Below are 26159 nucleotides of genomic sequence, written 5' to 3'. Positions count from 1 at the left end.
GCCAGGAACAGCCAGCCCCAGGAAAGACTTCCTCACATCCCTGTCTGCTGACACTTCCAAAATCAAGTAAGGTCTATGGTCCTTCAACCACAGTGACAGACCCTGCTAGTAGCTCTGGGGCCAGAGGCGATGGCACTTCCCTCACAGCTCAGAGGCTTATCCACATGCTACCTAATTGTAACATCAATTAAAAAGGCCCCTGAGGGCCGCCCAGCTTCTGAAGACTGCTTTGCAGGGCTGTCAGTCAGAGACACTAGCAGTCATTAAAAGGTGGCTGCTGCCAGCAAAGCTGTTGTCTTGGTGCCACCACCCCGAGGGTGTAAGGGCTGCCCCTTCCCCAAACCCCTGTCCCAAATACCAGTGCATATGCACCCCTTATAGGCAGCTCTGCCCTCACATCCCTCCTCCAGGGAAGGGCATGTGTCCATAAGTAACCCAAAGTTTACAGCTGGGGCTCAGCCATTGCTGGCTTTCTAAGTGGTGGGCAGTAAAAGAATCAACATTGTTATGGGACAGGTTCTTGAGTTAGTTGTTGGGAAGATAACACTGGTGAGACTCAGTTTCTTACACATATTTGAGTCCCATGGTGACATTTCCCCCAAAGATATTTGCTGTGCTGTCCCCTGCTTGCAGCACGCCCTTCCCCTGGTCCCCTGCCTTTGTTAGCAAGCACAGAAATTGCTGACAAGCCATTGACATGGGACAACAACCCCAAATGCTGCCTAGACTTTCTGCATGTTCCCCAGACAAGGACTTGGGGGGGAAGCAGGGGGAGCAGTTCCCGAGCCACTCAGATCTGATGCTGTGCTCTCCCTCACTCACAGGACGGGAGTAAGCCTTACCCGCCGGACCTGTCCCGCAGCCCCCAGAGCCTGAGTGACACTGGCTACTCTTCTGATGGCATCTCCAGCTCACAGAGCGAGATCACCGGCCTGGTGCAGCAAGAGGAAGAGAAGCTGAGCGGCACTGGGTTGGCTGGGCAGAGTCCCCCCAGCCCCTCCGAGCTGACCAAGCTGGAAAGCAGCATGAGGCCCCTGCTAGAAGGGCGAGGTGCTCCACCAGAGCCTGCAGAGCGTAGCAAAGGCTCCACAGAGCTGCGAGAGGAGCAGCGGCAACGGCAGCGCCCGCGGTACCTCTCCATTGCCCCCGAAGCCTTTGACTCTGATGAGGAGCTAGAGGACATCCTGGAGGAGGATGAGGACTCGATGGATTGGGAGAACCGGCGGGAGCGGCGGGAGAGTGCCGAGTCCTCAGACGAGTTTGGTAGCAAGCTGCGGCACGACTACGTGGAGGACAGCAGTGAAGGGGGCTTCTCACCGGTGCCCCCGCGGTCCAAGGGCCGGGAGGCAGAGGTGAGCGACGAGGAGTTCATGCGGAGGCAGATCCTGGAGATGAGTGCTGAGGAGGACAACCTGGAGGAGGAGGAGGAAGGGTACGGGCGTGCCAAGTACAGCATTCCCAAAACCGGGCAGAAGGCTGAGGCAGAGAAGGGCAAAGAGCCGGCATTGACCAAGCGGCGCCTGCCACATGGTGCCAGCAGCATGTACACAGAGGAGAGGAAGGATATGGAGGTGGCAGAGGGCGACGACTTGAGCACAGCCCAGGGTGGTCTGCGGCGCTTCAAGACCATTGAGCTGAACAGCACAACTGGCTATGGCCGGGAGATGGAGATGGGCCAGGAGGCAGACACCAGCATGGACCGGGAGCCTGAGCTGGAGATGGAGAGCCTGACAGGTTCTCCAGAGGAGCGCTCCCGGGGCGAGTACTCCTCCACTCTGCCGGCCACAACGCCCAGCTACACCTCAGGCACCTCACCCACATCCATCTCCTCCCTGGAGGAGGACAGCGACAGCAGTCCCAGCCGCCGGCAGCGGCTAGAGGAGGTGAAGCAGCAGAGGAAGGCTCGACATCGCTCCCATGGCCCCTTGCTGCCCACCATTGAGGATTCATCCGAGGAGGAGGAGCTGCGGGAGGAAGAGGAGCTGCTGCGGGAGCAGGAGAAGATGCGGGAGGTAGAGCAGCAGCGCATCCGGAGTACAGCACGCAAGACCAAGCGTGACAAGGAGGAGCTGAGAGCTCAGCGGAGGAGGGAGCGCTCCAAAACTCCCCCCAGCAACCTCTCTCCCATCGAAGATGCCTCCCCCACTGAGGAGCTGCGGCAAGCAGCAGAGATGGAGGAGCTGCACCGCTCGTCCTGCTCTGAATACTCACCCTCCATCGACTCGGAGGCAGAGAGCTTTGACGCTGTGACCTCCAAGCTGTACAAGTCAGGCAGCGAATACAACCTGCCCACCTTCATGTCACTATACTCCCCGACGGAGAAGGGAGAGAGCAGCCCCAGCCAGACCACCAGCAAGCCCCTCAAGAGTGCTGAGGAAGCTTATGAGGAGATGATGAGGAAGGCAGAGATGATGCAGAAGCAGCAGGTCCAACAAGGCCAGCCAGCTGTTTCCTACAGCAGCACCTACCAGCAGGTCAGCTACCGTGGCACCGGGGCCCAGAATGGCTTTGAGTACCAGTATGCAGAGGAGTACCAGTATGATGGTGGCTCCTCACGCCCCTCCCAGCCCAGCTATCCCAGTGCCCTGCCAAAGGTGGGAGCAGTGTATGAGGAGATCCTGCAGACCTCGCAGAGCATCTCCAGGATGCACCAATCCTCCTCCTTTGACTTGGCCCTTGAGCAGAGCCAGAAGGCAAAGGGGCAGGAGGAGGTGTACCCAGAGAAGCACTTCCTCAATGCCGAGAGCGCCTATGCTGACCTGATGAAGCAGAATGGTGGTCCGCTCACTCCTGGCACCAGCCCCACACAGCTCTCCGCTCCTGTCTCCTTTTCCACCTCTGACAGCGGCACAGCCAAGGCCATTCCTGATGTCCGGGTCACCCAGCATTTTGCAAAAGAAGGTCAAGACCTAGCCAAGCTCCAGAGCACCCCAGCAGCACCTAGCCCAGTGCCCAAGGCTGCCAGCACTCCTTACACCTACAGCAAAGGTACCAGCACAGTGACAACAGTGGCAAGCGGCCCTGCGAGTGCACCACGGAGCTACAGCTCCCCAACTCCAGAGGCCCCATCTGTAGCCAGCAGAAGCTACACTCCAGTGAAGACCACTGTCAGCTACGGCTCACAGACAGAGGACACCAGCAGAAGCAAGGCGGTTGTAGAGATCAGTGTACAGACAGCCAGGGAGAAGCTCCCAACAGTGAGCGACAGCAAGCCCCCAGCACCCAAGACATACCCCTTCTTCAAGAGCTCCAGCCCTCCACTCTCACCCACCTCCCCCACACAGAGTCCCACCCGAACCACAAAGGCCACGGCAGAGTTTTCCACACAGACACAGAGCCCCCTTCTTCCCTATGAGGGTCTCTCTGCCACCACTGCCATCCCTGCCACCTCTTCCCCCATGGTGGCACAGGGAACACAAACACCACACCGGTCAGGTTCACCACGTTTGACCCGACAGGCTTCGTCACAGGATGCCCCCTTCATGGTGATCACTCTGGCAGCTGATGCGGCCAGCCAAACCAAGCCAGTCAGCTCTGGCTCCTTGACATCCCCCACCTCATCACCTACCAGGCCAAGCCAGCAGCTGCCAGCACATGGCTACAGCCAGACACCAGAGCAGGAGCAGCCACCAGGCGCCTATGTCAGGGCACAGTCAGTGAAGGAGCATGCCCAGAAGGCACCTGCTGTGACTTCAGCCACTGATGGCATCACTGGGCTGTATGGCTGGGGAGCACTCCCTGCAGAAAACATCTCCCTCTGCCGCATCTCCTCCATCCCTGGTACATCTCGGGTCGAGCCAGGACCCAAAGTGCCGAGCACTAATGCTGTGGACTTACGGACTGCGCTGAAGTCTGCCCCCATCATTATAACAGACCAAGGCATGGATCTCACCTCCTTGGCCACTGAGGCCAGGAAGTACTGTCTGACCTTGGACCACATCCCAAGTCGGCAATCCACCGCCATCCAGCCTTTGATTATCAACCTCAATGCCCAGGAGCAGCCCCATGCCATCATCGCAGCAGCCAGCACTGCCAGCCTGGCCATCGCCTCTCCCATGATCCTCTCACAGTCCAAGCAGCCCATGGTCTATGGAGACCCTTTCCAGAGCCGGATGGACTTTGGGCAGGGGACCGGGAGCCCTGTGTGCTTGGCACAGGTGAAGCAGGTGGAGCAGGGTGTCCAGACAGCTGCTGTCAGAGCCAGTGGGGCAGCTGGCAGCAAACCTGAGCCCACTGCAGCCCCTCAGACCAAGTTTGCAAGGTACAGCCTGCCAGGCCAAATGGTGAAGAAGGATGTGCTCATTGCTCAGACTGGTGGAACACAGAACACTGGTGGCCTCCCACAGACCTTCCCAACAGACCCTGGTTCAGAGTTGTACCGGGCGGTGCCAGTGGAGCTGAAGAGCCAGAGCCCTCTCCTTGCCCTGGGAGGCAAGAAGTCCCAGGTGATGATGGTGCAGATGGAGGAGGCAGCAGCTGGCCCAGTGACCAAAGTGCTGAAGGAGGAGCCGCCAGACAATGTGCTGGACCTCACCGGCATGAAGCCAGAGAGCCAGGTGGCCTGTTGTGACATGGTCTACAAGTTCCCCTTTGGTGGCAGCTGTACTGGTGCTTTCAACCCCACCTCTAAGATGCCAGAGAAGAAAGCTGGGGAGGCAGTGGCCCCTGTCCGGAAAGCCAGTGGCCCCCTCTATGGCGGCAGAGAATCAGAGCTGCCAGACACTTTCCCTTACCGGGAGCAGCCAGCCCCAGCACCTCCACTCTATGAGGAGCAGAAGTTTTACTCCACTGGCAACTTTGGCCGCCTCTACTCCTCTATGTCAGACACAAACCTCTCTGAAATTGGGATGAACTATTACCCCATGAAGGGGGACCAGCCCTTCCACTCCCCAGCAGGTGATGCCGCTGTGGACCTCAGCACCATGAAGCACTCCTACAGTGTGGGCTTCGCTGAGGGAGGTTACCTGGGCCAGGGGCTGCAGTACGGCTCCTTCTCTGACCTTCGCCAGCCAGCAGACATGCTGGGCCACCCACTCCCCATGCGGAGGTACAGCTCAGTCTCCAACATCTACTCTGACTACCGCTTCTCACCCCGGGGGGATCTGGCCAGCTTCCAGGAGTCCAGCCTGGCCCACTACAGTGCCACTACGGCACGTGAGATCAGTCGCATGTGTGCTGCCCTCAACTCCATGGACCAGTATGGGGGCCGGCACACCAATGGCCCTGACATGCTGCCCTACGGCCCTAGTGCTGGGCCAGGGGGCACAGGAGGAATGACAGCTCAGCAGCAGGGCCCTACACCCGCCAAACCTGGGGGGATGTACAACCCAACCTTCCCCGAGGCACGGCAGGGCTTTGGCAGCCTGGCACATTACAATGTCCCTGGTATCCGTCTAGGCGCTGTCCGGCAGATGTTCCCTTCCACCGCCACCGTGCGAGCCGCCGATGGCATGATCTACTCCACCATCAACACACCCATTGCCTCCACACTGCCCATCACCACGCAGCCAGCCTCAGTTCTGCGGCCCATGCTGCGTGGTCTCTACAGACCGTATGGCCCCGGCAGCGTGGCAGCTGTCCCTCTGGCCAGCTTGACCAGGCTGCCAGTCGTCACCCCACGTGTCCCACTGGCAACACAGGGCCTCTACCGCTACCCAGCCCCAAGCCGGCCAGCCCCAGCAGCCTCACTGATGGAGACACCTGTCTACCTGGGCAAGCCTGTTAGCACTGCACCAGTGGCAGCAGGTGCTGGTCCCACTATCAAAGCCCCTGCTGCAGCCACCAGTGGTTTGCAAAGAGTGGAACCAGCAGGAGCTGCTCCTCGTGCTGAGGCACCAGTGGCATCAGCAGCACCTTCAGCGGCCAGCAAGGACAGTGGGCAAGCAGCCACGGTGCCCAAAGCACCACTGGAAGGGACTCAGCGGGAGGAGCGGGAGCGGGAAGAGGAACGGCAGCGCAAGCAGCAGGAGCACGTGCTGCAGCTGGAGCGGGAGCGTGTGGAGCTGGAGAAGCTGCGGCAAATGCGGCTCCAGGAGGAGCTTGAACGGGAGCGTGCAGAGCTGCAGCGGCATCGGGAAAAGGAGCAACTGTTGGTGCAGCGGGAGCTGCAGGAGCTGCAGTGCATCAAGCAGCAGGTGCTGCAGCAGCAGCAAGAGGAGCGGCATGCACAGCTGGCCCTGCAGCGGGAGCAGCTCGCCCAGCAACGCCTCCAACTTGAGCACATCCACCAGCTTCAGCACCAGCTGCAGCAACAGCTGGAGGAACAGAAGCGTCAGAAGACCATCTTCCCTGTGCCCGCCGAGCCCACTGCCCGCCTGCCCGAGGGTCCCACTGAGGTGCCACGGGGCGTGCCACACAATGGGCAGGCATGGCTGCCACCAAGCCAGGCGCCACCAGAGGGGTCTGCCGGCCCTCGCTACCCCATGCCGCAGCGACCACTCAGCAGCTCAGCCTCGGACATGTCACTGCAAATCGAGGAGTCCTGGGAGCCTGGCCGGGGCATCAAGAAGAGGAACTCAATGCCACGGCTGCGGGATGCCTATGAGAAAGAGGCAACAAGAGAGGCCTTTGCAGCAAGGAAGACAGCAGACAGCAGTGTGCAGACAGATGAGGAAGATGGAGAAGAGCGGTACCTGCTATCACGGCGGCGGCGGGCACGGCGCAGCACTGACTGCAGTGTGCAGACAGACGAGGAGGACAGTGGAGAATGGGAACAGCCTGTTCGCCGCCGGCGACCCCGGACCTCACGGCATGCTGATTCTGGCACCGAGGGCAAGGCAGAGGGGGCGGCCCGTGGCACAGCCAGTGTGGGCATTCAGACCATCAGTGACTGCTCAGTGCAGACAGAGCCTGACCAGCTTCTCCGCGTCTCTCCATCCATCCACATCACCACCCATGATCCCCGAGTGGAGATTGTAAAGTACATCTCGGCCCCAGAAAAAACACAGCGAGGCGAGAGCCTGGCCTGTCAGACAGAGCCGGAGCCAGCTCCCCAGCCCGGCATAGTAGTCCCCCAACTGACGGTCCCCACCACCATCCCACCCTACTCCACCAACATCCAGATGGTGAGCACTGGCCCCTTGGACCCTCACACTGTCCGACAGCAGACTCTGGGCAAGTTCGAGAAGAAGAAACCGGATCCCCTGGAAATTGGCTACCAGTCCCATTTGCCTGCCGAGTCCCTCTCCCAGCTGGTGACCCGCCAGCCACCCCGCTCTCCCCAGGTCCTCTACTCGCCTGTCTCCCCGCTGTCCCCTCACCGCCTCCTTGAGTCCTCTTTCGCCACCAGTGAGCGGCTGAACAAGGCTCACGTTCCCCCGCAGAAGCACTTCACTGCTGACTCAGCCCAGCGCCAGCAGACGCTGCCACGCCCTATCAAGACCATGCAGCGCTCCCTCTCCGATCCCAAGCCCATCAGCCCCACCGCCGAGGAGGCCAGCAAGGACAGGTTCTCCCTCTACCAGCACTCACTGCTCCCTGGCACCCAGGTACGTCCATGTGGGGAGCAACCAGTCCCTCGGGAAACAGCCTCAGGAGGCACCTCAAGACATTTCAGTTTCATTAGCATTGCAGCAATTAATATTTTAAAGGGCTGGCTTCCTGTGGCAGCTGGTGGCAGCCGGTGGGCATAGACTTTTACACCAGCGCCAGCAGACAGAGACAGGCCCTGGAACTCAAACGGCTGCAGGAGACCATCAGCAAGCAGGAGCTGGTGGAAGGATCAGGGCTGTGCTCTGCTCCAGCCAGGTCACCCTCCTCTCCTGAGGAGCAGCCACCAAGCATGGCTCCATTTTGGGTTGTGGCAGCTCCCATCCCCCCCTTTTCCCTCACATGATGAGGTTGCTTTTGGGCTGCTGAGTGCCCAGCAAAGAGCCCTCGGGAAATTCCCAGGGCGGCAACAGGCCCTGGCTGCGCCTTCAGGCCCCACTGCCGAGTGCCCAAGGATGAAAGGCAGTTCTTGCGGCAGGCGGCAGTTGCATGCGGCCAGCTCGGCGCTTGGCCGGCTGCCACCCCCGGTAATTACTCATGGCAAGCGCCCTGCCTGTTACTTCCATCCTATTTATTGCGCTTTTACATAAACACACTTCCTCCCTGTGTGGGGAACACGTGCACAGTGGCTGCCTCGCCGCAACCCCAGGGCACAGGAGGAGCTCCATGATGCTCAGGGTTGGGAGATATGGGGAGACACCTACTTGGAAAGCCCTGACCAGATGTTCCTTATCTTTGCAGGTGGCAGGGCTGCAGTCAAGCCCACTGGCACGCAAGGTGAAGCGGACGCTGCCCAGCCCACCTCCCGAGGAGCCCCACGTTCCCCTGGCTAGCCCAGCCACCTCCCAGCTCTACCTGAGCAGCCTGGCCACCAAGGCCACTGCACCAGTCACCAAGGCCAGCCTGCTGAAGGAGCTGGACCGTGACCTGCGGCTGGTGGAACATGAGGCCACCAAACTGCGGAAGAAGCAGGCAGAGCTGGACGAGGAAGAGAAAGAGATTGATGCTAAGCTGAAGTACCTGGAGCTGGGCATCACCCAGCGCAAGGAGTCACTGCTAAAGGAGCGGGGTGGCCCACGGGACCATCCTTACCTGCACTTCCCTGGGGACCGCCGCGACTACCTGTCCGACAGCGAGCTGCACAGACTGCGTCTTGCTGCTTACGATGGCACTGGCTTGCGCCCCGCACCCACCGGGCAGTTCCCTGACTTTGCCTCCACCCCTGCCTCATACAATGCCTACCCATACCCCACCCCGCAGGGTCCCACCACCTTCCCACAGGCACGTCTGCAGCCTCCCCAGTACCCTACAGCCAGCACCACACAGGATGAACTGCAGACAACCCCACTGCCCACCTTTGCCTCACCCAGCACCTTCCCAGCCCCTGGCACTGCCTACTCAGAGCTGGGCACCCCAGGCCAGCCAGGCTTCCGGCCTCAAAACCCCTACCAAGCCCCAAGCGCCTTTTCTGGGGCAGCCAGTGCACCAGTAGCACAGCCAACCCTCTTCCAGAGCCCTGCAGACATAGCTAGTGGGCACCAGAAGCCACGGCAGACATCTCTGGCTGACCTGGAGCAGAAGATCCCCACTAACTACGAGGTCATAGGTGCAGCTACCAGCTCCTCTGCTGTTCCTGATGTCACCTTTAGCACTGCACCAGTGAGTGGCAGCTATGAGCAATACAAAGCACCTGAAGCCCGAACATCTGAGAGAGCCAGCACAGCACAGGGCCCCTCGGCCAGCTTCTCTTCTGAGTCCCTCTACACTAACCTGGAGCAGAACATCCCTCGTAACTACGTAATGATAGAAGACATCAGTGAACTCACCAAGGAGAGCCCAGCAGTGGAGGGGCAGAAAGGGGAGCCAGTGGGCACAGGTGCTGACAGCCGCCATGGCAGAGAGAAGACTGAGCTGGGGGATGCTGAGAGCTCCAGCCGGCCCTGCTGCTACGCCAAAGCTGAGGAGGAGTCTGAGGAGGACATCTATGACCACCATGGCTCCGACTATCGAGGGAAGAACAGCTACCACAGGGGCATGGAGAGTAATGGCAGAGTGTCAGGGAGCTCCACGAGCTCATCCTACTACTATGGGGACAGTGAATACCGGCATGCCTCAAGGGTGGACAAGCACGGCCCTGGTGCACCGCTACCAAAGCATTCATCCAAGAACCTGGCACCTGCTGTTGTGTCCTCGAAGCGCAGCAAGCACAGGAAGCAGGGCATGGAGCAGAAGATCTCCAAGTTCTCCCCCATTGAAGAAGCCAAAGATGTGGAATCGGACTTGGCCTCTTATGCAGTGACAACCTCAGTTGGAAGCAGCAATGTGGCCTCCAGGGCTAAGAAGATGCAGGAGGAGATCACCTATGGCCTAAAGAAGAATGTCTATGAGCAGCAGAAGTACTACGGTGTCTCCAGCCGGGATCTGGTGGACGAGGAGGAGCGGGTCTATTCTGCCAGCAGCAGAACCCGCTCCTCTGGCTATGGGGTGGAGAAATCCTCCAGCCGGGAGGTGGGCAGTAGAAGCAAGTCCTATGAGCGGGAGGGTATGGAGCGCTCCCAGAAAGGCAGCTCCAAGCCCTCATCCCTTGGCATGAGCCAGAGCCGTGGGCGACCACCCATCCGCACACAGCCCTCAGAGGAGGAGAGCCCCGTCAGCCCTCTGGGGAAGTCAGTGGGTGGGTCACGCACTGCAGGGGGACCCGGCCCCCAGTCGGCGGGGGACCCCTGCTCCCCATTCTGCTCCAGCCACTCGTTGCCTGATGTGCAAAAGCACATCAAAGACGTGCCAAGGAGTCACTCGTACAAGCACGAGGAGGGCTACGGCATGGACGATGCCCATTGCGTTGTCTCGGACAGTGAAGGTAATGGCTCCCCATGGTGACGACCCCAGAGCATGGCACTTCCCCGGGGCATGCCATCCGTTCGTACGCAGAGACACTCTCACTGCCTCAGTTTGCTTGACATGTGCCTTCCTCCCCCCTCCCCGGGTGTTCGGTGTTAGCCGGTCCCATGCGGTGCTGTGCTGTGCCGTGTCCCACCCCTCCTGGCACGGGCTGTCCCTCATGCGCATGCCCGCTGCTTGCCTCTCCCGCCTCATTGCATGGCTTCCTTCCGGGCAGCCTTGAGCAAGAGATTGACTGTGGTTTGTTTTTGGTTTCCGAAGCCTATCATTTGGGTCAGGAGGAGACAGACTGGTTTGATAAGCCCAGAGAGGCACGAGCAGAGAGGGTCAGGCACTACGGTGGCCACTCTTCCTCGCAGAAGAGAACCCCAGTTAAGCACACCTACCACGACTACGATGAGCCCCCCGATGAGGACATGTGGCATCACGATGACTACCCCCAGCACCGTGAGCACCGCCACCATGGAGAGTACGGGCGCCACACTGGCACTTCCCGGCATGCCAGTGACGAGCCCCCACGCCGCTCAACCAAGCAACATCCACGAGAGCCTGGCCGCCATGAACCCCGTGGCCACGAGCCCCGCACTGCTCCCAAGAAGGCACAGCAGTCTGAGTCCCGCGCACCTGCCCCCTATGGCCCCAGCTCTGCTGAGTACGGCCCACCATCCCGCAGCAGTGCTCACCATCATGGCGCTGAGACCCCCAAGACACAGAAGCCTTCCCAGCCACATGGGTCGGCCACCTCAGCGCTGAAGCCGGAGGCCCTCGCACACCCACAACAGCCAGCGGCTAGGCAGCAGCAGTCAGGGCAGCAGGCAGCACGGCAGCAGCCAGCAGTACGGCAGGCTGCCCAGCCAGTGGGCTCGGCACAGCCTGAGGCCAGGGGCAGGACACAGGGACCTCCATCATCTCGACCACCACAGCAGCAACCAGGGCCAGCCCAGGCGGCAGGGAAGGCACCAGCCACACAGCATGCACAGCCAGGCGGGCATCCAGTGCCAGCAGTAAGTATGAGCTCGGCCAGCTCGGCTGCCTCCCTGCCTCGTGGCTCTGCCTGGAACTGGCCTGGTCAGCTATGGCCAAGTGCTGGCAGATGAAAGGTTGGAGATGGGAGCCTTGGGGCAGTGTGTATCCTACTCATATGCCCATCACAGCCACTTCTGGGTGTTATACAAGCAGCCATCCCCTCAAGAGGACCCTGAAAGGGACTATATTCTCCCAAGTAACAAGAGATAGAACAAGAGAAATCAGCCTCAAGCTGTTCAAAGGGAGGTTTAGGTTAGACATTAGCAAAAATTTATTCCCTGAAAGGGTTGTCAAGCCCCCTGGAACATGCTACCTAAGGCAGTGGTGGAGTCCCCATGCCTGGAGGGGTTTAAAAGCTGTGCAATTGTGGTGTTGAAAGACATGGTTTAGCGGTGACTTTGGGAGCATTGGGTTAACAGCTGGACTCGGTGATCTCAAAGGTCTTTTCCAACCTAAACAATTCTATGATTCTGTTCCCATTGCTCTGGATCCCTAGCTGCCTCTTTTGGATCTGTGGAACAGTGTTCAGGGGTTTTGGTTTCACCTCCCAGCCCAGGCCACCCCTGAAGGATGCTTTGCCAGCAGGGCAAGCTCTGACAGCTGTTTTCTCATTCCAGCCAAAAGCAGAGCAGACGGACACATCCAAACCTGCAGCTAAAGTGCCACAACAGCCGGGGAGAGCACCTACAGCACAGCCTCTGGGAGCAGCAGGTCAGTGGGCCCAGCAGCATGATGCCATAATCCTCTGCCAGCTGCCCGGCACCCCGAGGGCATGGCTGAGCTCCCTGGGCTGGGACTATCATCAGCCAACAGTGGCTTAATTTGTCCCCCAGCAGACAGCAAAGCTGGTCCAAGAACTGCCGGGCCACGTGGTCCCACCGGCATGGCCACAGGACAGCCTGGGGCAGAAGGAGAGAGTGTCTTCTCCAAAATCCTGCCGGGAGGGGCAGCGGAACAAGCAGGCAAACTGACTGAAGGTGAGAGCTGCTCTCGGGGTGGAGACAGGGTCATAATGCTCATTGGCACCAAGACAGGGTCAGATGCCATAGGAGTGACTGGGTGCAGCCAGTGGGATGTGATGCTCCTGCAATCTGGGGCTCGGGGAGATGGGGTGCTAGGGGAGATGGGAGGTCTAGGGAGGTGAGGGGCCAGGGAGCGGGGGGCCCAGGGTGCTTGCAGCATACTAACACCTCTCCTGGCTTCCCTGCAGCGGTGTCGGCTTTCGGCAAGAAGTTCACTTCGTTCTGGTGAGAGACCAGCACAAGGTGAGTGCAGCCAGTGCTGGAGCTGTACCACAGACTATCCCAAGCCCAGATGTGCCTGATGACCTCCTGCTCCCTCTCACTGCAGGAGTTTGGGAAGTGAGTTGGAGATCGAGTTGTTGCAGTGGAAAAACCTATGAAGAAACCAGTGAATTCAGCTCGCAGCAGCAGACTCTGAGTATAACAGTGAGTCATACCCCCGCTGTGCAACTCCCAAAGCTCCTGCTGTCACCCCCAGCACACACTCAGCCTTGCCCTGCCACACTCTTGATATCCAGGCTGAGACGGACACAGTGCAGCTCCCTCCCCTTCATTCTGGGCCACTCATCCGCACCCTCAGACCTAAGCATTTGCCCCAAACCAAGACATGGGGGCTTGGCCTCCTTCCCTGATCTTGGCAGTGCCGTGTAGGCTGATCCCATGACCTCAGGATTGCAGGGGAGGTTTGGGCAGCCCAAGCTCTGCTCTGGGAACACATCCAGTACAGGGGTGGCAGCAGCTGCTCCACTAGCAGAACCTCTTGTCTCACCCTTGCCAATTTGCTCAGGCTGATGCCGATACTGCTGCTGGATGGGATCCCCTCCACAAGGGCACTGTCTCTGGTTAACACCTCTCTCTTTGTCTCTCACAAGCTTTTGAAAGCAGGGCAATCCCTGGATGTTGGACCAAATGGCAGCCAAGCAGGGGCCCGGCGGACGCCCTGGAGCAGGTGCCCCCTGTGCCTGGCAAGCAGCTCCGTTGTGGCACATGGCAAGCCCCAGCAGCCACCACGAGGGAACAGGCCTGATCCGGACCATTGGGTCAGGCCCTGTCGAGGGGCCATAGCCCTTTCTCAAGATTATACGCAGAGTTGCTCCCCCCACACCCCAGCTCTTGCCTCTTCATGGGTTTTTCCCCCCTGCCGTGAGCCGAGGGCTGGGCGCCACAGGCACCTTTTCTCCTTCCCAATCCCATCTGCCCTGCCGGGGCCATCCCCATGCCCCCTACACTGCAGCCTGCTCCCGGCTCTGCCGGGAAGCCCCCGGAGCGTGTCAGCTAGGACCTAACACTGTTTCACTACCGAAATACGAGGCCATAGGACTCTGACAGGCGGCGTGGCCAGCCTTTGTCGACGCTTTGCCAGCTGGGTGCACATCCCGAAGCCATTGGAAGTATTGAAAGGGCTGCACTCGCCCTCACCGTGCAGCCAGCGCGCCCGCCGCCAGGCACCCCTTTTCTTTCAAGAACAGCCTTAATCATCCCACTTTGATTTCTGTGTATACCTCATCCGCACTTGGGGGGGCAGGGGGCGTCGTTGGGGGGTCCTTTTTTCTCGGTTTCTTTGGACTCATTTTATTTTTGTTTTGGGAATTTTTTTTCTAAAATTTATACCAAATCCTCTTCCCTCTTTGCTTTGTGCGATGAGTCAGCACACACGGGCTGTTGTCTGTAGAAGCAATAGAGTGCAGGAGGCTACAAAAGAGCACAAATCCCGTGGAACAAGATCAGGAGAGCTTTGCCTCCAGCAGTATCCTTCCTCTTACTGTGCAATCCAAGTCCTTCTCAAGCCATTTCGTGGGGACGCAGGGATGGCCGGCATGGCGGCTGGAGGCCAAAGCCCACTTCACCCTGCTAGGAGGGGATTCTCCAGGATGGGGGGGAAGGCAGCCCGAGGAGGGGGCTCGTCAGCATACAGCCACGTGCTGCCTGCACCCCGTCACTTCTCTGCACCGGTGGCATCCCCCCCAGTGCCCTCCACGGTGGGTGGCAGCCGTCCGCTCACCCACCTGATGTTCTATGCAACGAAATAACACGACTCCAGACAAGACCTGTGAATAGCTAATCAGTTCAGTGTCGCACCTAAGGGTTTCATCGCAAAGCGTGCCGCCGAGCGACCCGATAACTACTCTTTATCAACCACCCGTGCGTATGAATTCGTGGCATGTTCGACCCACGGAGGGCCACTTTGCCAAAGGGCAGCCCTAGTGCCCATGACTGTCTGTCCCGTCGTAGAGCATGGCTTGCTACTTCTCTGCACGGTTCCACCCGCCTTTCAGTGCTTGCTGTTCTTTGCCTGGACTTTTCTTTTTTCTTTTCCATCAGTCCATCGCTGTACTGAAAGCTCTTAGCAGATCGATGCACTTGTTATTGAGGACCCGGTTGCCATCGGGAGCTCACACTCTCCAGCAGGTTCCTCACAAGGGGCTCTGCCTGTGCCCAAAGCTAGGGGAGAGTCCGGCGGCTGTGGGACGGGGGTAGGACGGTGCTCCCACAGGACAGCCCCACAGAGGAGAGTCCCAACTCTGCGCACACCCGACGCCTCTCCCCACCGATGACAAGTGCATAGCCTGAGTGTGCCTCCTCCGGGCTCCCCCCCGCTCCTCGCGCTGTAAATACTTGTACAGTGTGTAAATTGCACGCGGGACCAAGACCCCCGCCGGGGCCCATCTCGCTGCCCAAGCACATCTGCCACCTTGCCTTCGCACCCACTGGGACCAGGGGCCTGTCACCCACCCCGCCAGGCCAGGCCCTCGGCCCAGCTTGTGGCAGTCTGCTGGCCAGGGCAGCAGGGGGCAGAAGGTGCAAAGGCAAAGGGCTGTGCGTGGCCGGGTGCGGTTTCCAGTGGTAAGTGCGGTGCCGGGTGCGCTCCCTCTGAACATTGTGACGGTGTGCGTGTCTGCTGTGCTCTGTGCCACCCGTAGTGACCCTGTACCGTGCCGTACCGTGCCGTGCCGTACCACCCCTGCCGCTGTGTCGTGACTCCCTCCCAGAAGCTGCCCCCTCACCAGGTGTTTCTGTGGGAACAGAATAAAAAGGACTTGACACAAACCACTGGACTGGCCCTGGTTCCTGTCTGGTTGTGGCGAGGGGGAGTAGGGGGTCTGGAACCCTGGCATAGTAGGGTAGAGGGACCTGGGAGCCCAACTGACCTGGTTGGCACCAAGCACCAGTGGGTTCTGCAGCTCACATCCAGGGCTGCTGGACAGGGGTGTCCCTGTGGGCCCCCAGGGACCCAACATCCAACTGCTCAGGCTGCTGGGCTAGAGGAGTCTCCGTATCCCTGTAGGAGCTCAAAGACCTGCTCTGCTCTGACCTGGGCGTCCTTGTATGCTGCCGAGGGCCAAGTCCCCTCATTGGCTGGCTGCTGTGCTGGAGGGCCCCGTGGGCCCCAAAGGGCCAGACGCCCCCCGGGTTGACTGGTGGGCTGGGGGTCCCTATAGTCCCCCAACGGCGGACTTCCCTCGGCTCATCCACAAAGCCTCTGCGCTGCAGCCATCTGCCGAGGAGACCTGCTGGGTCAGCCCAGGGGCTGCGGGGCCGTGTCCTCGCCCCTGAGCACGGCTTTCAAACCGGGCCGGGCGGATGAACCGGCGTCTCTGGGCTGGAACACCCGCCGGGGGGGCAGGGCCAGGCGGGGTGAAGCGCGGACACGGTCGGCGAGACATCCCGCAGCGACACCGCCGCCCCCACCAGGAGGCGCTGCACCGTGCGCGGTAGCCCCAGCACCTGCAACCGATGGGAGGTGCTACACGCCGCCGCCAACCCCTTCCGCCCCGGAAGCGGCGGCGCTGCTCCGCCTCCGCTCCGCCGCCACGACATGGAGCCGCCGGTGAGGGCCTGCGGGTAGGGGAGGGGGGAGTCGTGACGTCACTGCCCCGGGAGCCCACCCTGCCCCCAGCAGCCCTGGCGGACCCGCCGCCCTCGCCCCCCAGCACTGCAGCCCCCAGGAGCCCCACCCCGGGAAGTGTCCTCGCCCCGGCAGCCGCCCGTCTCCGGTGCTCCGTGGGCTGCACTTCCCCGTAACTGCCCCTCATAGTTTCCTGATTCCCCCATGCGCCCCAGCAGGTGTTTGAGCTCTGCTCCACCAGGTAATGGCTCTGGTACCTCAGTAACTGCCCCCATTGTGCCCCTAATCCCCGTATACACCGCAGTAACTGCCACAGTTCTGCAACCCAGATACTGCCCCCGGTACACCAGTAACTGCCCTGCTATTCTCATGACCCCTGCACCCCTAATATTGCGCCCAGTCCCCCAGTAACTGCCTCTACGGCTTCGTACCCACTTCTGCTGCAATAACTGCCTCAGCTGTGCATCTCCAGCACTGTCCCCAGTACTGCCACAATGCCCCAGTAACTGCCCCTGTACTCCTCTGTTTCTTCATGTACCCAAGTAACTTGCTCTCCCCAGTGCCCTTCTAATTCCAGTATACCCCAATAACTGCTTCAGCACTTTGCTCCAGGCAGTGCCCCCAGTTACTGCCCCCAGTGTGCTCCCAATCTTTCCCATGTGCCCTGGTGTACCAGTATCTGACCTTTCTGTCTCACTGCTACCTGATTATTGTCCCTCCTGCAGCACTCTGGCATGGCCTCGTACCCCCTTGACACCCCTCTGTCTCCTACAGGTGATGTCGAGCACAGAGGATGTGGTGGAGCTGTACCAGGAGCTGAGCAGGCACCCAGAGCTCAGCACTGCCTGCCTTGGCCCTGACATCACCACCCAGTACGGGGGCAAGTACTGCAACCTTTACACCGGTATGGGGACAGGGTAGCCCCCTGGGAAGCCCAGGGGTGTCCAGGGGGTCTTCCTCTGAACAACAGGGGCACAGCACATGTCCTCACCCTGCTCTTCACAGAGTGGACACAGAGGGACCTGGCACGGGCCAAGAACATCAAGTTCTGCCGCCAGTACCTGATTTTCCATGATGGGGCCTCAGTTGTCTACTCGGGGCCTGCTGGCACCTGCTCTGAGATCAAGGACGAGTGAGTCACATCCTCTCCCCAGCACCAGCATCCTCTCAGGATGCTAATACCAAGGGGCTGATGGGTGTCCACTCACCTGCAGGCTTCTGAGCCAGGAGTCCCCTAGTGGGGCACTGAAGGCTGTCCTGTGCAAGGTCCCTCCTGGCAAGGAGAATGAGAAGGAGAAGCAGTTCCTGGAGGTGAGGAGGGGGCCAGAGTGAGACAGATCAGCTCTGGGGCTTGGGGCTGAGTCCACAGTGGGGTTTGGGTCCAGATCCACAGCAGGGCTTGGGGCTGCGCTGGCATATCTGCCCACAGGTCTGGGATCAGAACTCCAAGGTGAAGAGCATAGACCTGACGGCACTGAAGAAGCACAGCAGCGTCTATGACAATGGTGAGGGGCCAGGGACACTGAGGGACGTGGGGTCCTGAGGGAATGGGGTAGCCAGTGCCTGATCCACTCCTGCAGACCAGTTTGGCTGCCTGGCCTGGTCACACTCGGAGACCCACCTGCTGTACGTGGCGGAGAAGAAGCGTCCCAAGGCCAAGTCCTTCTTCCAGAGCAAAGACACTGAGCTGGGCATCTCCGACGAGGACACAGGATGCCCTGAGAATGAGGATGCATCCCTCAAGGTGGGGTCCCCCCACCCTGAGGTAGGAGAGGCCTGATGGGGCAGCCATGAGGCTGACTGGGCTGTGCCACAGGGCAAGCAATTCGTGTACTATGAGGACTGGGGGGAGGCACTGACTACCCACAGCGTACCTGTCCTCTGCATCCTTGATATCGAAAGCAGCAGCATCTCAGTGCTGGAGGGTGTCCCAGAGCACATCTCTCCTGGCCAGGTCAGCATGGGGAGCTCTGGAGAACCAGAGAAGGGAGGTGTCAGTGCAGCAAGAGATTGAGCCACTCTCTGTCCCTTCTCCCTTCAGGCTTTCTGGTCCCCTGATGACACTGGCGTGGTGTTTGTGGGCTGGTGGCACGAGCCTTTCCGCCTGGGGCTGCTGCACTGCACCAACCGGCGGTGAGTCCCTGTAGGGCACCCTGCCCTGCAGCCAAGGCCCCCAGTTCCCCAGTGACAATTGTCCCTGCCGGCAGGTCAGCACTCTTCTACATGGACCTGACGGGTGGGAGATGCGGTGAGCAGTGCACACCCCAACCCCGCTGGTGCCCTTGCTCCCTGCAGCCCCCTCACTGTGTTCTTGTGCCCATGCAGAGCTGCTCTCTGAGGACACCAAGGCTGTGTGGTCCCCGCGGCTCAGCCCCGACCGCTGCCGCATTGTCTACCTGGAGAATGACACCTTGGGCCCCCATCAGCAGTGCAGCCGCCTCCGCCTGGTGAGCAACACCAGGAGGATTGGCAGAGCACCCGTGCTGGGACTGGCAGAAGGGCAGTCATGCCCTTCCCTGAGACACATCAGGGGTGGGCAGGCTGAGACCAAGCAAAACTCATCCTGTCCCTTGTCTTCTGCAGTATGACTGGTACACCAAGCAAACCAACACAGTGCTGGAGATTGTGCCACGGCAGACGTGGGGTAGGTACAGCCCTGGAGGCAACAGTGGGGTCACAAAGGGATGTTGAGTACCACCACTCTGCTACTGTCATTACAGGTGCTTTCCCAGGCATCTATTGTGCTCTGCCACGGCTGTGCTGGGCAGCCGACAGCCGCAGGCTGGTGCTGGATACATACCAGCGCAGCCAGCAGGTGAGGATTGCTGTGCCAGGATAGCATGGGGGCATGCAGGGTGGCTGGGCTGGGTCAGTGCTCTGCTGGACTCTGCCCTTCTACCCCTAGGATGTGTTCGTGGTGGACACAGTGATGGGCACCACGACCTCGCTTACAGCTGGTGAGTGCCAAGCCAGTGACAGGCCTAGGAAGGCAGTCATGCCTGCAATTTATGACTCCTCCCCTCCACCCCAGATGCCCCCCAGGGAAGCTGGTCTATCCTCACCATCAACCGAGACCTCTTAGTGGCCAGGTTCTCCACCCCTAGCTGTCCCCCAACACTGGTAAGATGATGCCCCCCTTCCCAGCACCTACCAGCCCCTTGACGCCCTCACCAACCGCTCTCCCTGCACAGAAAGTGGCCGTTCTGCCCGAGGCTGGCCGGGAAGCGCAGGTGCACTGGGTCTGCCTGCAGGATGCACCTCCTGTGCGTGGCATCAGCTGGACTATCCGCACCCTGCAGCCACCACCAGAGCAAGAGCACCCCCAGTATGGTGAGTGCCCCAGGCACTGGGCCTGGCTCCACTATCAACTCTGATCTCTGACCATCCCACTTAACTTCCACAGTGGGTCTGGACTTCGATGCCATCCTGCTGCGCCCAAGTGAGAGCCCTACTGCCCAGAAACATCCCTTAGTCGTGATGCCCCATGGTAAGAGCTGGTGAGAGGGTCACACCTGCAAGTCTGATCTCCCATCCCCAGCTTCCTCCCAAGGAAGCTGATCTGTCCTAACCATGGACTAAGACCACTTGGTGGCCCTGTCTGGGCAGTCACTCCTTTTTGCCTTTCACTTTCACAGGAGGTCCCCACTCTGTCTTCACAGCCAGGTGGATGCTGTACCCAGCAGCGCTCTGCCGCCTTGGCTTCGCAGTGCTGCTGGGTGAGTGGTGCCAGGGGCTAGGGCTGCTGGGTAGTATGGTGCCTGCAATGGGGCCAGGACAGAGGGAAGAAAGGCTCTGATGTTCTTCCCCACAGTGAATTACCGCGGCTCACTGGGCTTCGGCCAGGACAGTGTGGCCTCCTTGCCAGGCAACGTGGGCACACAGGATGTGCGCGATGTGCAGGTATGGCCCCAGCACATGATCTTGGGAGACCCTATACTCCTTTGGGTAACCCCAAGGAGGAAAAGGGCTGCTTACCTTAATGGGTGTGCCTTGTGATGACAGTTCTGTGTGGAGCGGGTGCTACAGGAGGAATGGCTGGATGCTGGCCGGGTGGCACTGGTGGGTGGCTCTCATGGGGGCTTCCTGGCATGCCACCTCCTTGGCCAGTTCCCTGACACCTACCATGCCTGTGTGGTTCGCAACCCTGTGGTGAACATCGCTTCCATGGTGACCACCACTGACATTCCTGACTGGTAAGTTTCATTGCCCCTAATCTGCTGCCACCCCGACCCTGCATGTGACCCCATCCATCTCACTCGCAGGTGCCTGACTGAGACAGGGATGCCCTACAAGCCTGATGCCCTGCCAGACCCAGCACAGTGGACAGAGATGCTGAACAAGTCACCTATGTGCTACATCAACCAAGTACATCCTTGTCCCAGTCCCCATCCCTGTCCTTGTCCTCACGGGCAGTGCTGGCTCTGAGGCTGTGCTGCTCCCACAGGTCCGTGCACCCGTGCTGCTAATGCTGGGGGAGGATGACCGGCGTGTCCCTCCCAAGCAGGGGCTGGAGTATTACCGTGCCCTCAAGACCCGAGGGATCCCCACACGGTGAGTGCTGTGCTAGATGCTGAGGTTGGTGGTGTGGGCATGGCATTAACCCCACTCTCCCCTCCAGGCTGCTCTGGTACCCAGGGAACAACCATGCTCTGGCTGGAGTTGAGGCTGAAGCTGACGGTTTCATGAACATGGTGCTTTGGCTGCTTGAACATTTGCAGTGCCAGCAACCCACCGCTGCTGCCACCCTCCAATAAATGATGTACTTCAGCACCTCAGTGTCTCTGATGGTGATGCTGCCACCAGCATCACCTCTGCTCCCAGCGCCTCAGGAGCTTGTGGTCACTGGACCCTCTCCATCACGGCTTGGCGTTTGTGCCATCAGGGATACAGTGTGCCATGGCAGAGGGGGAGCCTTGCCCAGTCACCCTGGGCATAATGGGAAGAGAGGGGCAGCTGGAAAGCTGGCACCAATGAGGCCACTCACGCCAGCTGCTTGCTCATGCCTTGGCACCCTGCCTGCTGTGGAGCGGCAGGCACCAGCAGGCCAGTGCAGCGGAGCAAGGCCCCATGTCCTCAGGGACTGAGTCAGGCACAGAGGTGAGCAAGGGTACCAGGGGGATTGTGGGTGGTCACAGCCCAGTTTTGTGGGGATAGGCACAGGCAGAGGGTGAGCTCACTCCCCACTGGAGTGCCTCTTCCACCACCCAGGCGGCCAGCTGGCCTGCTGCCTGCTACCGGGAGCTGAGCTGCTTCCCTGCCGTCACCCGTGCCGCCCTTGGGGCCACCGCGGGGGGACAGACCTTCCTGCTCTACACCGGTGAGTTGCAGGCTCGGGTGCCCTGCTGCTTTTGGCCCAAAGGGCTGAGGCTGATGGGCGCTGATGCCCTCCCTCTGCCCTCCGCAGAGTGTAGCCGCCCCGACTTGTCCCGCCGCCGGCTGCTGCGATTCAGCCGCCACTACAGCCTGCAGCGTACAGGCAGCGGCGGCCTCGCTGTCAGCCAGGCAGCGCTCAGCGCCGAGATCCGCAACCAGTATGGCACAGACAGGCAGTGGGATGGGGCAGTGTTGCTGGTGCCCATGGCGTGGCTCGTGCCCGTGGCCTGGCTAGTACCCGTGACGGGGCCAATGCCGGCAGCATGACTGGTGCCCATAGTGTGCCACCCACTGCAGCCTCCCTCCCACCTACAGGCTTCTCAGCCAGGACTCGCCCACGGGACAGCACCGTGCCGTGCTCAGCCGCTGCCCACGGCTGGGCCACGAGCTGCTGGAGGTAACGTGGACTGCCCTCATCACGGCACCCTTGGGGATCACCCAGCGTGGCTGGAGGGCCAGTGTCAGGCAGTGGGCACCACAGCTGTGGTGTGCCGTTGCTGACCCCTGTCCCTGTAGGTGTGGGACAGCAGTGGACGCAGCCACAGTGTAGACCTCACGGCACTGGGGAAGCATGGGGAGATCTACACGGAGGGTAGGTCCCATGCCTCATGCCCTCTGCCCACAACACAGGTGAGGGCAGCACAGCCAGTGACCCCAGTGCTTGGCTGTGCCTGTGCCAGGCTGGGCTTTGGCACCCTCTTACCATGCCAGAGCCCTTTGCCTGTCTGGCCTGGTCCCACTCAGAGACATGGCTACTCTACGTGGCCGAGAAGAGCCGGCCCAAACCACAGCCCCCCTGCCCCTGGGATGTGCCAGGAGCAGCCAGACCAGCAGAGGAGGACAAGGATGAGCAGGTGGGTGCCATGAACCCTGCGAGCACACGGTATCTTCCATGAGTGTGCTGTGCACCCTGTGAGCATGGCATGTGCCCCATGAGCATACCACGCACAAAGCCCATGTCTAGTGGCTACTGTGGCACAGGATGAACGGTTTGTGTACCACGAGGACTGGGGGGAGGCACTGAGCACCCGCAGCATGCCTGTCCTCTGTGCCCTGGATCTGGAAGGAAGCAGCCTCTCAGTGCTGGAGGGCGTCCCGGAGCACCTCTGCCCTGGACAGGTCAGGATAGGGTGCAGGGAGATCCCTTGCGGAGGCCAGCCAGGGGCTGTGGAACTGAGCTCTGCTGTCATACAGGCCCTGTGGTCCCCAGATGACCACGGTGTGGTGTTTGTGGGCTGGTGGCATGAGCCCTTCCGCCTGGGGCTGAGTGCCTGCTCCAACAGGAGGTAGGTCTCCTCTGGCATCCAGGACACCTACCCCATGCCAGCATAGCTGCAAAGCTCCAGCCTGACCCAGGTATCCCCTACCAGGTCAGGGATTTTCTACTTGGACCTGGCCAGTGGGCACTGTGGTGAGCACTGGGTTCAAAGTGGGTGTCAAGAGTCCCAAGAGTCTCCAGGGTGCTGACCCCCTGCCACCTGCAGAGCTGCTGTCGTCTGAGTACTGTGCTGCTTGCTCCCCGCGGCTGAGCCCTGATGGCCAGCGCCTGATCTACCTGGAGGGAGATCTGGGAGGACCCCACCGCCAGTGCTTGCGACTGTGCATGGTGAGAGAGGCCCTGTGGACAGTGGGCACAGCTGCCTCCCCGATATGTGCCTGGCCTGGAATGTTATGGCACCTTGCAGTGTCTGGCCAGGGCAGGGGTTGGTCTCAGCCTGTAATCTTTGGCTCAGTTTCCCCAACTGCCAACTGTCCCCAGATCAACTGGCAGACAAGGCAGGCAGTGACTGTTCTCGACGTGGTGCATGAGCCTACAGAGGGTGAGCCTGGCATGGTGGGCAGTGCCAAGAATTGCCAGGAGGCCAGAACCTCCCCATGCCAGGTGCCCATGGCCCAGCCTCACCACTGCTCTGCTCTGTTCTCAGCCTTCGCTGGGCTCTATGGAGAGGCACTGCCGCCATGGTGCTGGGCAGCCGACAGCCGACGAGTAGTGCTGGGCACTGCACAGCGAAGCCGCAAGGTGAGTCCTGGTCCAGGGGAACAGGGAATGTGGTCCCCTTGCTTAATAGTGTCTGAGATCTGTCCCCCTTGCAGGACCTGCTGCTTGTGGACACAGAGACAGCTGTTGTCACCAACCTCACAGCAGGTATGTGGTGCAAAGCCAGCTATGGTGCCCTGGTGAGCATCCAAGAGTGCCAGTGTGCTCTCTGTCCCCAGGGTCACCTGAAGGATGCTGGGAGCTGCTTACCTTCCAGTGGGACCTGTTGGTGGCCACGTGCTCAGCCCCACACCACCCTCCCAGCCTTGTGAGTAGACCCTAGCACCAGATGGCACAGCATCATATGGCATGGCACTGGGAAGCTAGGCACAGCATGGCATGACCAGGCACAGCACAACATGGGCATGTGCAACTAGGCACATCTGGGCTAGGCACAGAATGGTATAATGAAGAATGTTGTAGGACAGTGTTGCCTGGTGTGGCATGGCATAACACAGCCAGGCATGTCCAGGCACAGCCCAGCATGCTGTGGCATAGCCAGATCCAGCATGGCATTGCATAGCACAGTGTGGCAAGGCCCAGCAGAGCCTGGCATGGCTGGTCACAGTACAGCGTGTCAAGGCACAACGTGTCATGGTGAAGCACAGCACGGCACACCATGACACCTCTGGGCATGGCAGAAGAGGCACCCCTGAGCACCGGCGCACTGAGCCGGCGTACTAGGGCCGATTACACCTCGGCCGGGGCCAGGTGGCCCGGAGCAAGGGTGCTCCGGTGCCACCTGCTGCCTGCCTCCAGGTAGTGGCGGTGCTGCCTCCAGCGGGCCGAGAGCTGCCGATCCACTGGGTGCCAGTGGAGGACAGCCCAGCAGTGCCTGGTGTCACCTGGAAGACCCTACAAGTGCAGCCACCACAAAGCAGGCAGAGCCCCACCTCGCATGGTGAGCGTCCAGGGGTCCCCGCTGCACCCGAGTGCTGCCTGGGTGCCGGGGGCCCTTGGGCGTGGGGGGGTGGGCAGGGTGAGGGGTCCCCAGAGTGGTGGGTGCTGAATAGGATCCCTTCACTGGTGCAGGTACCCTCGCTTTTGAAGCCCTGCTGCTGAGCCCACCAGACAGCATGGTACTACACCCCCTCATTGTGTGCCCCCATGGTGAGTGGGGGGACCACTGGGACTCTCTGGAAGCACTGGTGGCACCCCAGATGACATCTCTGCTATCTGCAGGTGGCCCTCACGCTGTCTTTGATGCCCGTTGGCGCCCAAGCATGGCTGCACTGTGCCGGCTGGGCTTTGCTGTGCTCCTGGGTGAGTACCAGGGAGCCCAAGGAAGTGTGGCCCCTGTGCCCCACTGGGAACACAGCACCCACATCCCTCATCTCCCCAGTGAACTACCGTGGCTCCCTGGGCTTCGGTCAGGCCAGCATCCACTCCCTGCTCTCCTGTGTGGGTGAACAGGATGTAGCAGACACCCAGGTGAGGGTCACTGGGCTGGGGAGGTACTGACAGTGGGGTATTGATGGTGGAATCTGCTGGGAGGGTGCTGATAGTGGGTGCCACACGAGTGCAGCTGGCAGTGGAGCAGGCACTGAGCAGTGAGCCCCTCGACCCACACCGCCTGGCCCTGTTGGCTGGTTCCCATGGAGCCTTCATTGCCCTCCACCTTCTTGCCCACGAGCCTGAGCGCTACCAAGCCTGTGCCCTGCGCAGCCCAGTCTCCAACCTGCCCGCGCTGCTGGGCACATCTGACATCCCTGACTGGTGAGTGCCACCCCATTCCATGCTGTGCCATGTCACATCTCCATGTTGCCAACCAGCATCTTTGTGCCACAGGCGCTACACCTCCCTGGGGCTGCCCTACTCCTTTGAGCGGGTGCCATGCACTGAAGACATGATCACCATGCTGCTGCACTCGCCCATTGCCCGGGCAGCCCAGGTAAAGCATGGGTGGCATAGGAGGTGTGGGGCATTTGATGCAGGGTGCCAGGTATCCATTGCTGTCTGTGCCACAGGTGCAGACGCCAGTGCTGCTGTGCGTGGGGGCCCGGGACAGGCGTGTCAGTCCCACACAAGCACTGGAGCTGTACCGGCTGCTGCGGGCCAGGGGGGTGCCAACACGGTGAGTGGGGTGCAGTGGTACAGGAGCAGGGAGAGATTGCCAGGGTACGGGCTGAATATCTTTCTATCACATCCATCTCATCCCACTCTCTACACAGGCTGCTGTGGTACCCAGATGATGGCCATGCGCTGACAGGTGTGGAGGCAGAGGCCAATGTCTTTGAGAACTATGCCCGCTGGTTCCTACAGCATCTGGGGCAGCCCCAGCAGGATGGAACAGGCCAGCACAGGTCCTAGCACATGCTGTGCCAGACCTGGGATAACTGCTGGCCCTGGGGACCACACCAGGACCAGAAGAAGACAGAGTGAGTGTAGCCAGGAGCAAGAGACAAAAAGACCTGATTTGAAGATGATGCAAAATAAAGGTGTGAGACCCTGTGTAGTGCCAACC

At 60.5% G+C, this 26159-nt stretch overlaps 3 protein-coding genes across 9 annotated transcripts in view; all 3 read left to right on the top strand.

The window, feature by feature from the left end:
* BSN (bassoon presynaptic cytomatrix protein) overlaps positions 1-15485 on the top strand; it is a 108122-nt gene extending 92637 nt beyond the window's left edge. For 2 of the 3 annotated variants that reach the window (XM_064156441.1, XM_064156442.1), the window contains exons 5-12: positions 825-7487; positions 8230-10348; positions 10651-11393; positions 12033-12126; positions 12249-12392; positions 12626-12680; positions 12766-12863; positions 13310-15485. In XM_064156441.1, the coding sequence (XP_064012511.1) occupies positions 825-7487; positions 8230-10348; positions 10651-11393; positions 12033-12126; positions 12249-12392; positions 12626-12666 (9804 nt within the window). In that variant the 3' untranslated portion in view covers positions 12667-12680; positions 12766-12863; positions 13310-15485. The remainder of the gene's footprint in view (positions 1-824; positions 7488-8229; positions 10349-10650; positions 11394-12032; positions 12127-12248; positions 12393-12625; positions 12681-12765; positions 12864-13309) is intronic. The other variant, XM_064156443.1, reaches the window with a different exon arrangement.
* Positions 15486-16171: 686 nt separating this feature from the next.
* On the top strand, positions 16172-21054 carry LOC135182385 (acylamino-acid-releasing enzyme-like). Of its 2 annotated transcripts, none has more exons than XM_064156438.1 (22): positions 16172-16266; positions 17059-17188; positions 17290-17416; positions 17499-17595; positions 17714-17789; positions 17865-18028; positions 18101-18238; positions 18326-18417; positions 18492-18532; positions 18610-18731; positions 18868-18928; positions 19005-19099; positions 19190-19241; positions 19316-19404; positions 19476-19614; positions 19688-19771; positions 19920-20000; positions 20096-20184; positions 20287-20477; positions 20547-20649; positions 20729-20835; positions 20903-21054. In XM_064156438.1, the coding sequence occupies exons 1-22, from the start codon at positions 16255-16257 to the stop codon at positions 21036-21038; spliced, it is 2226 nt and encodes a 741-aa protein (XP_064012508.1). In that variant the 5' UTR covers positions 16172-16254; the 3' UTR covers positions 21039-21054. The 2 variants fall into 2 exon arrangements, with proteins under 2 accessions (XP_064012508.1, XP_064012509.1); XM_064156439.1 differs by lacking the exon at positions 16172-16266 and adding an exon at positions 16291-16525.
* Positions 21055-21098: 44 nt separating this feature from the next.
* On the top strand, positions 21099-26157 carry LOC135182384 (acylamino-acid-releasing enzyme-like). 4 transcript variants are annotated; one of them, XM_064156437.1, is made up of 22 exons: positions 21099-21381; positions 21493-21601; positions 21689-21815; positions 21973-22054; positions 22174-22249; positions 22369-22511; positions 22639-22776; positions 22852-22943; positions 23028-23068; positions 23142-23263; positions 23417-23477; positions 23583-23677; positions 23752-23803; positions 23875-23963; positions 24455-24596; positions 24728-24805; positions 24878-24958; positions 25038-25126; positions 25221-25411; positions 25484-25586; positions 25663-25769; positions 25867-26157. In XM_064156437.1, the coding sequence occupies exons 1-22, from the start codon at positions 21352-21354 to the stop codon at positions 26003-26005; spliced, it is 2187 nt and encodes a 728-aa protein (XP_064012507.1). In that variant the 5' UTR covers positions 21099-21351; the 3' UTR covers positions 26006-26157. The 4 variants fall into 4 exon arrangements, with proteins under 4 accessions (XP_064012507.1, XP_064012505.1, XP_064012504.1 ...); XM_064156435.1 differs by having other exon boundaries at positions 22402-22511; positions 22639-22943; XM_064156434.1 differs by having other exon boundaries at positions 22639-22943.
* The last annotated feature ends 2 nt before the right edge of the window (positions 26158-26159 follow it).

The sequence above is a fragment of the Pogoniulus pusillus genome, chromosome 16 (assembly GCF_015220805.1).
Source record: "Pogoniulus pusillus isolate bPogPus1 chromosome 16, bPogPus1.pri, whole genome shotgun sequence".
NCBI lineage: Eukaryota > Metazoa > Chordata > Aves > Piciformes > Lybiidae > Pogoniulus > Pogoniulus pusillus.
Note: the sequence above shows the minus strand (reverse complement) of the source record. Positions and strands in the feature narration are given on the sequence as shown.

Bases quoted from the DNA above. Each gene is read 5' to 3' on its own strand.
- LOC135182385 (XM_064156438.1), top strand. The intron at 19,615-19,687 runs GTGAGTGCCCCA...TAACTTCCACAG, and splicing joins GCAAGAGCACCCCCAGTATG to TGGGTCTGGACTTCGATGCC. The intron at 19,772-19,919 runs GTAAGAGCTGGT...TCACTTTCACAG, and splicing joins CTTAGTCGTGATGCCCCATG to GAGGTCCCCACTCTGTCTTC.
- LOC135182384 (XM_064156434.1), top strand. From the start codon at position 21,352: ATGTCCTCAGGGACTGAGTCAGGCACAGAG. The intron at 21,816-21,972 runs GTATGGCACAGA...TCCCACCTACAG, and splicing joins AGCGCCGAGATCCGCAACCA to GCTTCTCAGCCAGGACTCGC. The intron at 23,678-23,751 runs GTGAGTCCTGGT...TCCCCCTTGCAG, and splicing joins CTGCACAGCGAAGCCGCAAG to GACCTGCTGCTTGTGGACAC.